At 37.6% G+C, this 13,897-nt stretch overlaps 1 protein-coding gene across 1 annotated transcript in view; it reads right to left on the reverse strand.

Moving 5' to 3' along the window:
• Positions 1–5,630: 5,630 nt before the first annotated feature.
• Positions 5,631–13,897, reverse strand: part of UHRF1BP1L (UHRF1 binding protein 1-like) — a 39,953-nt gene continuing 31,686 nt past the window's right edge. The window contains 4 exon segments of the mRNA XM_010182191.1: positions 5,631–5,967; positions 6,640–6,809; positions 9,639–9,747; positions 11,428–11,684. Coding sequence (XP_010180493.1) covers positions 5,842–5,967; positions 6,640–6,809; positions 9,639–9,747; positions 11,428–11,684 — 662 coding nt within the window. The 3' untranslated portion in view covers positions 5,631–5,841.

Raw genomic sequence — 13,897 nt, forward strand, 5'->3', positions numbered from 1 at the left:
CATTCCTACAGTAAATTTTATATAGATTCCTTTTCTCTCTGCTTAGTCATTCTGCCTGTAAGTTTCAGAAAAGCCAAGCAGAATATAAAAAGAAATGACTCCAGATCACTTACCAGACACTACAGTGTTAATATAAACTGTCTTGTTAGATTACCATCTGGTGAAGGTGGGTAAGATAAGCATTTGTAAAGGATTACATTTGGTTACTCCCAAAGAAACATAGGAAACCTCTATGTGCTCCTTTCATTGAGTAGAATTAAAATCAGAGTTTTTTTCTAGTTAGCAAGCAAACTGAACAAATAAATTGATGATACCAAGGTGGAGTTCTGCATCTATGCAATGATAGCAAAACCAGAAAAATTTCCTAAATTTTGAAGCACTATAACTACGATAAACAATTTACTATAAAAGGGACAATATGTACAAAAATCTGGTTTTAGAATTTATTTAAACCTAAACGGGGGAAGAAAGCTTTTCTTCTAACAATGTTCAAGCAGTTCATATGATTTATTTAAAGAGGAAAAAATTAATATGCCATAAAGGCAGTAGAAACAAAGATAAGCTATCTAAATTAAAAGTGAAAAAAGCCTGATTTAAAATCATGTTATTAAATTAATCATCAAAAGTTTATAAAAACTCCAAATTGTATCCTACCGTTTTCTAGCTTAAAGAGACTGTACCCGAGTCAAGAAACAAGAGGTTTGGCACCCAGGGGAAATGAAGCCACAAGTGACTTCTCGGACTGCCATCTAGCGGCGGCCGGGGGAGCAGAGCCCTGCTCACCAGCTTTTACTTGGGCTCAAGAGGAGGACGACTGCAAAACTCACAATTCTGAGAAACTGGTTGAGCACTGTTTTTCTTCTTGGTAAAAGATTAACCATCACAGAATTCAACATGATAATTCTCACTGCAAAAGTACTTTCCAGCGCTCAAAAACCTCAGCAGTTACTAGGACAATATAATTACACTGTGATAAAAGTACTGCACTTTCCATGGTAATGGTGTATTGAGGTTTGCAGACAATTTGAAGACATCCAGATTTATTCCAGAGATAAGTCGCTGAGAGGCTGCTTCTTCATTCAGCACTTACGGGCTCAGACTACCACTTCTTAAGTGCTCATTTGTTCATATGTCTCTGTCAAATGTGTAAAATACTCACCAATTATCTAACTCAAATCAAATCATGGTTTCAAACATACTCTAACCTAGAAGAACTGCATTACCCAGTTCATGCATTATGTTCCACACACTACCAGCTTACTCTCACGGAAGATACAGCATTAGTCCTTATCCCATACACCTTAGAAAGCAACCAGCATTTCATATGGTTTTCTACCTAGTTATGATCCATCTTATTTTTACTTCCAAAATGATGCTCTCAGAAATTCTTAGACAACATAATACTGAGATTACATGGGGAACGCTTTAAGAAATATATATATATACTCCACTTCTGCTCACATTAAATGAGTGATGGCAACAAAAAGGCAGGCAGGAGACAGTAAAGAAGTAACAAAATACAGATACTTTATCACAACTGGTTAGGTATGGCTTGGACAATGATAGACAAAACAAAATGACCTTTTAACAAAGCTAATTTTTACCCACTTAAGTAATACACAATATCCAATCAGCAGATTTTAATTACTACCCAAACAATTCAAAGATAGGATGTCTAACCCTTGCTTAAACTCATGAAGCAGTTTAAGCTGCTTGAAACTTGTATAAATCCATAATTACTTCACTGAAGTGACTGCAGGTTTGGTTTGACCCTCTATATGCAATGAGGCCATCAATTTAAATAATTCACTAAAGCAATTTTCAAAGAGAAAATAATTTCAGAAATGTGAGGGTTTGAAGCTTATTTTTTTATATAAGAATGTTAAAAAATACTTAAAACTGTAACTATGCAGCCTCTGTTTACCACTAATCTTAAAATTTATGCTTTTTATTAATTTGATTGTGAAACAGAGCTTTGTTCCTCCAGCACAAGACCACTCTTCCTAGCCTTTTGCTATACTTTTTTTTGCATCCTTTAACACTGATTAAGATGATCTTTGTTCTGCTCACACTTTTGAATTCCATGTTGTTAATAAGTAATACAAGATCAGGAGGTTTACCATCACAAAACTACACAGAGTGCAGCTTAGTGCAGACTGCCTGCACCACTCCAAGCCATGTGTCTGCCTCAGTGCATTGGGGATGTGCTTCAGCACTACAAAGCCTGCTACAAGGTTCACAGTGACAGGTATCCTCACTGAGGCAGAGGAAACGGGGCTGCTATTCAACAGACATCAAAAGTGAAGTGGCACAGGTTAGAAGAAAAAAATAAAGATAGGGTTATGTCGTAGAGCTGTCAAAAAATTTGTTTCCCTGCTGGGAGGGATGAATTAGTGGATTTCACAGCAAAAACCCCACAACTTTGTTGCTACTTAACACATTAGCAAGGTCCTTTTCTGTTTCTACAATAGGTAAAAAGACATTTGTCTACAGCAACAGCTGAATCGGAATCTGAAGTACTCTCTAAAATTTGCAGATAGCAACAGCGAGCTGAAAATCCGCTTCAAGCATTTTGTGAGGAATGTTTTAAGAAGTAGACCCACACGAGCACATTTTTATATGGAAACCATTTTATCCATTGTTACTTACCTGAAATCTGGTCACTGAGTTTGCTTCTGCAATCCATTCGCACATTTTGTACTCTTGGAATTGTAGATGCCTGATAAAGTCTTTACCTTTACTATCACATTCCCCTTACAGTTATTATGATTTTATTATGAATCAAGGTAACCATTATCATGTCAGACTTAGGAAGTGTTTTGCAGCTAGCAATTATCCCTTAGAGATCGATTATGATCCCAGTTTAAGACTCCAAGTCAATTCCCAGGGGAAACAGTGTACAAACAGATGGCTGATGGGACCAGGAAATAATGGATTTACGGTGAAAAAACCCCAATGCAGTTCCGTCCCAGCCAGTACTGCGGTCCCCTGTGCCAACAGCCATGGTGGGTTTAATCCAGGGCCTGGACTGGCTACTGCCATGAAGCCAGAGCAAGGACCTCAGAGAACATGAGGCATGAGCTCTACAAAGCTGCCTCTCCAACAGGCCTTTTCTAAGTGATTCTGTAAGACCACAAAACTTTGATTTAAAATTAGTGTTTACCAACAACGTTAGTTACGGTGAGAAGTGGCACTGTGCATACCTCAATGAGTCAATGACTAACCTGGGAAAGGGCACAGCCTCCTCGAGGTGAACTGACTTGAAAGCTTTAAGACATTAAAACAGTATTTCTAAACGAGCCAAAGGAGCGTTAAAGTGATCTGTAGACCAGATTAAATTTCCACAAGAAATGTAAAATAAAACTTGGTAACAGTTTGTCTGCAAGACATCTGGAGTAAGTTTCCTGTATACACTCAAGTTCCCCAGACTTTCATTTAGTTATTTGCAGAATAAAAGAATAAAATTCATTCAAGAGGCTCTACTTGATGGTACACATTTCATATGTAGGATTTAAGGAGTTTACGAACACTAGCAGAGCCCTGAGAATGAATTAAGCCTATTAGGTCTTCGTTTAACTTTGTACTTTCAAACATCAATAAACTAACTATCCCTCTGCATTGTTTTCAGCAGCAAAACTCATTTCAGCGTGACACAGTACTATAACGCAGTAATGTCAAGTCCGCAGCCAAGCACACCCATCTCTTCTGCCCTGTCCACAGGTGATGCTCACTAATGCAAAATTGCCATGAAGTAGAAATGTGTTCAGTTATAATGAAGTGCAAGAAAGTGATAGCGTGAACTTCAACATCTGTACTGAGAAGAGCTGGTTTGTGTGGGTTTTTTGGGTTTGGTTTTTGCTGGGTTTTTTGGTCAAAAGCAGCAGGTACTGGCTTGTGCAGTAACACGGACAGGCATTTGATATTGCTGTTTATTTCTTTTTAAAAATTAGACAATTCTCAATGTATTATTCTAGCAACATGCTACTAAGCACTCTATACATTCCTTTCTGCAGAATAATTCTAACTAGATCTTGGCAGGGATAAACCAAGTTAGAATTACTGACTTCAATAGTACCAATCAGAATGAAACCAGTTGAGAAGTACTCCTCCCCTGAATCTGACATGATATTTGTGTGAAATTGGACTACTTATATTTAATACTGTGTTGTCTTAAATACCTTTTGAAATACAAATATTTAGTTTCTCTATTAGAAATGGTTGCGTGTATGTTTTTTCATCTTATTCAGAATAATAAGATAAAAATTTCCATGGGCATTAAAGGGAGTTTCAAGTAGAGTTTCATAAGGCAGGCTTTAAAATAGTGCCTGAACCAGTTCTTCCACAGAGTTCTTGATTAAAATCTACATACTTTTAATAACTATTTTCAGCAGTGTAAATTATGTGTCCTCCAAAAACTTTTAATGAATACCATTTTAATTAAAACTAGTTTGACAGCCTGAATATGCAAAGTCAAACCACAGGATACTAAATGCTTTTTGAGATTTGTCTGCATATCTACAAACAAAACTCCCCTCAAGCATCCCATGGAGCAGAAAAAATTGTGGTGGCAATTACAAGAATTTTCAGTTGTCAGATTCAAGGTCACTAGTTAAATTATTCAATCATTTTTACTTCTAGCAAAAACAATCTCTTACAGGCATGTATGTTTTTGTATCTTGTTTCCTAAATTGTTTTGAAGCACACTCTTATATTCTCTATTTTACAGTGTTGTGCTTTTTTTTTTAATTTATTCATCTGTACCAGTTTTTAGCTGAAAATGGTTTGATTTGTACAAATCACCCAAGATTTAAACTGTATCATTACATTTCATGTAATTTCACAATTTCATTGGGTAATTAAATGATTCTCTACAGCTTTTTCATCAAAAAAAGCAATATACAATTAATGAATCCTTATAGGATTCCCCCCCCCACCCACAAGCACTGACATTACACATTTAAATACATTGAACCAAATCCTTGGGCATGTCTGACAAGTTGTGCAGAAACCAGACATGCATGCAAGATGGCTCAAAGCTCACCTTTCACTTCGAGCTGGATCCTACTGTAGGGCTATATCCTCATCACAGAGAGAGGAAAAACAAGTGTGAATGCCTAAATTACATTGGCTGTACAGATACAGTGGACTTTCATGCAGAAGGAAAGCCCACTAGTATGCCCTCTTACTTAAATTCTCCAGCATTTACTGTGGTATTTTGGGATTACATAGGGAAAGGGTATATGGAACTCTATATAGCACCAGAGGATTCTTCTTAAAATCCTCTCTGGGCAAACTACACTGAATTTAGGGCCAGTTTAGGGCTGATATTTTAATTTTCAGTAGCTATACTATTCTAGAGGATCTAGCCCATATCATCATAGTGCAAATGTAACCTCCTGTATAGATACCTTCTGGTAATAAACAATGTAATCTTAACAAACAGAGGTACAGTTTGTTAATGAGGCATGGTACATTTTTACTCAGTTATGCACCTAGGCACCTTTCATTGCTGAGCCATCCACTTTTCAGAAAACATTTCAAAAATAACATCTCCTTTGATAATATTAAAAGTAGCGATATGATCTTTTTCTTCAGTAAATTAATAAAGTACAGTATAAACTGATTTTTCCAAAGTCATTTCAGTTTAAAATGGACTGAAAAAAGTTGTTTAATGATAATTTCAGAATAGTAACTAGTTCACAAACATTTTGCTTGCAATGAGGAAACTTTGTGACAACAAAAAAAAATAACCATGTCTCCCACTGATTTAGAAACAGTATTTTAGATGCCACCATCACCTGAAGTTCTGTTGATGATGCCTTACACCAACAGAACACTGTCCTACTGATGATCAACATTCATCTTCTTTATTCGATGAAGCAGAGCGTCTTTTTCCATTTGGACCTCAGCAAGAGCCATTTTGGCTTTGGCTAGTTCTTGTTTGAGACATTCATTTTCTTCAATAAGCTGAAATGATCGGGTCAGAACAGTGTGTTATTAGTCTTCATGCATACTGACAACTTTTTCCGTTACAGTAGTTTTGTAAACACCACATGCTCACATTCATTGCATCTGAGGCTGAGTCAATTGTGACTGATCCCCAGTCAATGAGTGCAGAACATGGAGAGAGTTGAAAGGCAGGACTCTCAATGTTTTAGCTACATCGCTTCCATTCTGGAGTGGAGTGGAAACGACACCAGGTTCTGAGCTCTACCCAGTAGAAAAAGCAGCCAAATTCATGTGTGGGTTCTGTCATCATCCATTAAAACCCAGGTGTGATTGATAGATAAGTAAGGGTCTGACTTATCAGTTAGGTCCTTTGTCTTTGGCAGTTGTGTTGTACAAGGATGAGAGAGATGGGCAGAAGAAGAGACTTGCTCCCTCATAAAACTCCCTCCGATGTAAAGCAGAAGAATTAGTCTGCAGTGCCATTATTACTCTATTTAGAAAACAGTATTCAATTTATTTTGCATGCCTAAGAACTGAACCATACTATAATATCCATAATTCATATTTTCCATCTCAAACAGATTTCTAAACAGAAGAAAACCCACCCCTAGGTAAGCTAACAATTACGATAACTAATGCATGTAACATAATTTGGCGGAGTGGGGGGAGGTCAAAAGGAATTCTTAATACCTCATTTTTAAGGAAGTCAGTTGAATCTCTGCTTGATTTAGAGGATCTGGGAGTTTCACAAGTAGTCTGCGTGGCTTGGTCCTGTGTTTTACGTCCAACAGGTCCAGTTGTTTGCTGCAACGCACTACTTGAATTCTTCATCTTTGACCCATCATTTAGTCTCTGATAGTCTATATCACAAAGAGATACTTAAGAGTAGTGCTTAGGATTTTTTTTTAAAGTTTCATTCTCATCAGCGCAAAATCAGAACCACCTAAACAAACACACTTGTAACATCAAGTACCTTTATATTTACCTCCCAAAATCAAGTTTAAGAGTAAAAATAGTTAAAAGTCATATAACCTTTCGAAGGAATAAGAAGCAGCAATACATAGCTTCCTGCTTGAAGAAAATTACCACATTTTTATACTGATCAGTATCTTTACCACAGAATATGCATTCTAAATAATTAGAAGTTTGAGAACTATTAATATGGCTATTAATCTACTATCTCCAGGTCCAAATCAGATCTGAAGACTGAATTTACATATGAAGACACAGTGAGAGAAACCTGTGGGATCAAGTTTTTAAATTAGAAAAGTAACTTAAATGACTTGGCATTAAAGAAACTTCCTAGCATTTATAGCTGAAGTGCACTGTTAACATCTATTAAAAAAAAGCTGTACACCAAGGGAAAAAATTAGGGTCATGGTTCTTGGCAGTCTGAAAAAATACTCTGGGTTGGGTTTTTTTCTTTTTTAAACATTTCCTTCTACAGAAGAGTTTTCTGTTTGTTACCCCTCCTCCCACCACACACACATGATGACTCAAAAAAGTAGCACTGCAGATATGTAAATCACTGCAGTGCAGAGAACATTTGACCTATGCCTTTGAAGTCACTGCACCTGACCAGTCCATGACAAGAGTAGGGATCAAAGCAAAAAGGAAAAAAAATATGAGCTGAATGAAACCTTAAAATTATGTCTTTTCTCACTAAATATTTCAAACTGAAATGGCAGGTTTAGACTAGATATTAGGAAGAAATTCTTTATTCCAGAGTAGTGAGACACTGGCACAGATTGCCCGGGGAAGTTGTGGATGCTCCATCCCTGGAAGTGTTCAAAGCCAGGTTGAACAGGGTTTTGAGCAACCTGGTCTGGTGGGAGGTGTCCCTGCCCATGGCAGGGGGGTTGGACCAGATGATCTTTAAGGTCCTTTCCAACCCAAACCATTCAATGATTCTGTGATAAATTACTAATTCTTCCAATGTCCAATATAAAAAGAAGACCAAAATGCATTGAATATCTTTAAACACCTGAATAATGTATTAGATAATGTGGAAAAATTAAAATACAAGCAGATCTTGTCACAGCATACCTCTGAGAAGTCTGGTCCATATTTGCTATACCTTTCTATTAGTTAGGTGAAGGGGGCACAACAATCACGCTGCAGCCTCCTCTTCCTCAAGTCATATAATACATTGCACATTGTTGGATTAATATATTCAAGACCTGGATGAAAGGGTGGGTGCACCTTCTACAATTCTGTGAACGATAACAAATTGAAGGGTGACTGATGCACCAAGGGGCGAGCCTGTTTTTCAGGGAGACCTGGACAGGCTGAAGAAATGGGCTGACTGGAGCCTCCTGAAATTCAGCTGAAGCCAGTGTGAAGTCCTGCAGGTGGGAGTACATAATCTCTTGCTCCACTCAGTTTGGGGACCAACTGGACAGAAAGCAGCATTGCAGAAAATGACCTGTAGGCCTTGGTCAGCAAGAAGATCTATCATGAGATAGCAGCGAGCTCTGAGAGCAAAGACCAGGCACACAGAGGCTGTACTAGCAAGGGTGTAGCTAGCAAGACAAGGGAAGTTATTATTCCCCTATACTCAGCACCAGTGAGATCACATCTGGAATACTGGATCCAGTTCTGTATTCTGTAGTGTGAAAAGATACTGACAACAGAGGACCACCAAGATAATCATGGCCAGGAGCACATGATGTACAAAAGAGAGGCTCAAGAGAGATGTCCTTGTCAAATCTGAAGCTAAGAAGGCTACGAGGTGAGCTCAGTGCTGCCTTTGCCTGTCTACCTAGTGGAAGGGTATAGAGAAGATGGACCAGACTTGACAAGCGCTCAAGCACCTCTGTCTCAAGGTGGCAGGACAGGAGGCAACAGACACAAGCTGCAACAAAGGAAATTCCAATTAGACATTACCAAAAAAATTAACCATAAGGGTGGTCAAACACTAGGACAGATTATTTAGGGCAGGTTGTGGAACTGCCTTTTTAATGCTCAAAACTTGACTGGACAGGGCCCTGAGCAATTTGATTTAATCTGCTCCTCCTTTGAACAAAGAGTAGGACCAGAGAACCTCTAGAGGCTTCCTCCAACCTAGATTACTCTATGATTCTTTGGCATATCTGTGAAAGACAACAGTGAAGTTCCAGCTCTAAATGTGTTGCACTGTTATGAGTATTTAGTATTTGTCCATATGTGTAGGAAAAAAATTGTGTCTAAAAAAAGTACAAAGTTAAATCACTGTTCAAAATACAAGCCTCAGTGCAACCCCAGCTGTGAGCTGCCAGGACATGACACAGAATTGAAAACTGCTACTTGTACTTTTCAAATAGTCTTTTGTTTTACAGTAGTCTCTATTACTACTCATACCACAAAAACCCAAAGACAACTGGTAACGACTTTGGTATTTGTAGTGAACTGAAGAACCTTAGACTTATCATCATGAAGTGATAGGCACTAATGATGCGTATCCTGATGAAGTTATATGTGTATTTTTATTTCTCTCAGATTAATTCAGCTGTGGGCTGTTATCACAACCAATACACTATTCAAAAAAGTAATTTTCATCTATGTGACTGCACTTAAAATTAAGGTATATGGTAACACAACCGATACACATTATCATTAGTTATCCTTTCATTATTAGCCACATGTCTGCACAAAGGAAAACAACAGTATTAATTAGATAATAATATTGAGATATCAAGAAACATACAAACCTTTAATGAGAAAAGACCCATCGTCATTTCTTTCTATCCAGAGTATGTCAATATGTAGTTTTATGGGTACCAGCTCAGACGCCTTGAGATTTTCCCGTGGACTGTCATCCTAAAAAATACAAGTATTCAAAAATGAGTTTACCAGAAAAACAAAATAGCTAATTAAGATGCTAAATTAAACATAAGTGGATTTAATGAAACTTGAAAGGGAACATTTCAGAGTAGAATTTCTAAAGGGATCTCCACTAAACTTTTGCTCAATTATTTTTTCCTGGGGATCATATTAAAGGCCCAAATTTATCTCTGAAGTAAGTCTGCTGAACTCAATATATACAGTCTGACTAAGATACTTCAAAGTATTTTTACAGACATCTCAATAAGATTATATCCCAACTCAAGACATTCTTTGGCTCAGGAGCTCTCAGAATTGGAGATAAGAAGCCCACACTATACAGTATCTGATTTTGCCTTGAACTATTTAAAGATTGAATGGGTATAGCTATCATTCTTGAGCGGATTTTGTCTTTTAAGAATTTAGTTTGGGATGACACCAGCTGCAGCTCAATTATATTACTGTACTCAACAGAAGAGAAACTTCACAAATTACTTCTTTTGGGGTCTCCCCAGGAAGTCTTTAGAGTTCATTATCCCTGTCAAACAGAATAACCCAGCCCGTATAATCAGAAACTATACATATCAGCATTAAGCACATAGCAAGAAAGTTGTTGAAATTTCACTGCCAAAGTTTCCTGAAACAGCCCTGAGTTGCAATGGAAAAACGCAAAAAATAAAATAACCTTTCTTAAATTCTTGCCCTCCATGAAACACACTGCATCAAGTCCCATGCAGAAGCAGCAGAAGAATATACTGAATAGGCAATGCAGCATAAATTTGAAACTATATCCTCTCACTCTTTGTCACCCAGATCTTAGCAGAATCAAGGCCTGAGGCCCAGACGCAGAACTGGAGCTGCTATTCCAGTCCTCACTTTATTCCAAGTTTATATGGGTGATTATTAATTTCCAAAGTAATGTTATAATTATCTCATCTTTATGTGTTTGGTTTTCTTGTTATATCCCTCTACCCTCTAAAAGTGTCCTTATCTTTATATTCAACTGTTGTGCAGCACAGAAGTCACCATCTCCTTTAAATGTCTGAAAGAAAATCCCCTAGGAGATCTGAGCAGGAGTGTCCTCTTAAAGTTCCTATTTTAAGCTACAGTGGTGAGAACAGCTTGCGTTATTTTGTATCTGTTTCTAGGTAGGGCAGAACATGAAATCTGGGTTCTAAGAAACAGTATTCAAGTGGTTTGAAGTGGAAATTCCATAACCTTCCTTCTTCTGTGTTGAACTTTCATTGCAAGAACTATCCTCTAAGTAGAGGAGAGAATTATGCTCTAAAACCAGTATTTTTTGAGTAGAAAACCATTACTATGCAAGCAATTAAGCACAACCAGAAAAACTCACATTGTGCCTTTAGGAACTTGGTATACCTCACCTATAAAACTCCCAGACACTGTCGCTCTACAAAAAAGACTGGGAGAGGAGGAAAGTAGTATAAAAATATTAATTCATATAAATAACTTAGTCAAGCAGAGAATTCCCCTCTAGACATACCACAGAGCTAACCAAATCTATGGATTTTTAAATTGTTTTAGTGTTATCTAAAGACCTTCCACATTGTGATAGCAGTTTCTTTGAAGTTAACTCTATCCAGATTAGTAGTTTATCATCAAAGAAACAAGAACACAATTTCTTTGGAGCAGCCAAATGTCTCACTGTTAACGTACTTTTAAATTAATCCTTGCATTAGAAACTTTTATCTTCATAGGCATCACTTCTGCGACAGTTTCATCTTCTAGAAAATGCTGAATGTTTGTGAGGGAAGACGTCAGAAATTCAGCACTGAAGTTCTCCACGTGACACTGAAGAAAACCGTTCTTCACAGCCAGCAGAGAATGTATGACAGCACTGGGCCCACTTTCCCATCTCAAACTAATCTCAGGTGATGAATTAACTGCTCCAGCCACAGATTTACAGTCAGAACCTGTTGTAAAAGGAAAACAAATCTGCATTAGAATTTTGCAATGTACAAAAAAGCAATTATAATGCAATTACTTCTACCTCTATTGTACAACTGATTTTCCAAGAGTACTTCTGAAGCATTATCCATGAATTACAGTGCTGCAAACACAAAACTTCAGAGCAAATTTCTAAGTATATAACTTCAAAGTACTAAAAAGATATAAATGGTACATACAAGGACAAGTAACTGACTGTGACAACAGAAAAGGACAATACAGAAGTATCACTGTGTACAAAAGATTTGTGTTTCCTCAATGTCTTGACAGAAAAACAATTATTTTGCATACTTTTCCACTAACTTCTTCAATTTTAATGCAGAGGAACAGTTCACTCTCTCAGGAAAGCAGGTTTTCTCTTGAAAAGGCAGAGTTTCCTGACTTGGGAACTTGCTAACACACAGGAACACCAACAGCAATGCAGCAAGATGGAGAACATGACCACGTGGTGTTTCCATAATTTGGGTGGCCATAGATTTGAGCTGTAAAACAACCAACCCTAGCACTTCCTTGTTAGTTTCAGTATCTTTAACCAGTAAGGACAACAGCAACATTCAACTAAACAGTTCTAAAAATAAAATTAAATAAAAGATTTAAGGTAACTAGATATTGAGGAGGAAGGAAGGAGGAATGGCCAGTATCACTCGTTGTACAAAAAAAGAGTTCACCACTAGAAATGTGATTCTCAAGTAATTTGATCTATGAAGCCATTTACTATGATGGCTGACCTACAGAAACTATCTGTATGACAAAAAGCATATTCACAGTAATTATATTAAGAAGCAAGCCTTGAAAGACAGCTGAAATCAAAGTAAGTCAGGTAAAATCAACTAATTTATGTCAATTTATATTAGTAGAGCATCTAACTATTAAACAAATTTGTGAGAATTAAAACAATAAAAATGCTTCTTGGCTTAAACCCCGGTTCCCTCAGGAAAGTTAAATGTTTACAAGTTAAATTTAAAGCTGAAGTAAGACTTTTTTCTATTTCTGTTTCTTTAATACTATTCTTTCTCCTCCCCTCATATTACTGACACGCAGTTTATCATAATCTTCCCCTCTTGCTTTCTGCTTGTGCGTATACGAGCAATTACCAGAAAGCTGAAGAGAAGGCGTATCGGAAATAGGTTATAAAGACAGAGCCAGGCTCTGCCCAGTGGTGCTCATTACAAGGTTGAGAGGCAACAGCTCAAACTGCAACAAGAGAGGTTCAGACTGAATGTAAGGAATGAGGAAAATTCAGCAGTGGTGCAGGCCTCCTAGAGAGGTTGCGCAGTCTCTGCCCTCGGAAGTCCTATCCAAGACCTGTGAACCTATGAAGTGCAGGTTTCCTCTGTGGTGGCTTCTTTGCTGTGTACTATCTGATGTGAAGTAGTAATGCACACTGATGACTGCAGCATACTTTACCCCTGCATTTCAGAGATAACCTACTCTGGCATGTGCTGCAAAGGAAAAACACAGAACACTGGTGGGCTGCAAGTTCTCTTCAGTAAAGCTTATCCTGGATGCCTTTATATAAAGGAAAATCATGCTTCACAGAATTAGTGTTCCTACTGAAAAAATGCATCTGGTTTGCAAGGCACTCAGTTAAAATTCCAAGGCGTCACTGCTGATCACATTACACTGGGGAGACACAAGTTTTTCCATATATCAAGTCTCTATAAATATACTCAAGTGTCTGCTAAAGAAAAATACACCTACAGCATGTCGACATATTTTTAAACGGTATCATTAGTATATTCTTAATTGCTGCCACCATGCTGTAACAACTGTTCACAGGATTAGTATTTAAGGACTGAGGTTATTGATACACTAAACCAAACGAAGCACAGATCAAAAATGTAGAAACCAGATGAGAATTCACTAAGCCACACTGACAATATGCTGGGTCAGATTCATTCAAAACTTAGGAGGTCAGCTTTGAGAGAGTAAAAGTTATGCAACTTAGGCAATGTGTTCCTGCTAAAGTTACAGCAGTCTCCCCACTGGTCTTTGCAACAATCTCTTTTGCATTCTCCCACATCCTCCGTTGGACCTAGGAGGAATTCCTATTTGCTCTTGGGAAGCAGTAGTAGGAATACGTTACCTGTTCAATACCTCTTAAGCATTATGTAGTGTATTATTTCTCAAAACAACAGACCAGATTGCTCTGAGATGCCTCTGGAACCTTCAGGAATGC

Source organism: Mesitornis unicolor, unplaced genomic scaffold (assembly GCF_000695765.1).
Source record: "Mesitornis unicolor isolate BGI_N332 unplaced genomic scaffold, ASM69576v1 scaffold49383, whole genome shotgun sequence".
NCBI classification, from domain to species: Eukaryota; Metazoa; Chordata; class Aves; order Mesitornithiformes; family Mesitornithidae; genus Mesitornis; species Mesitornis unicolor.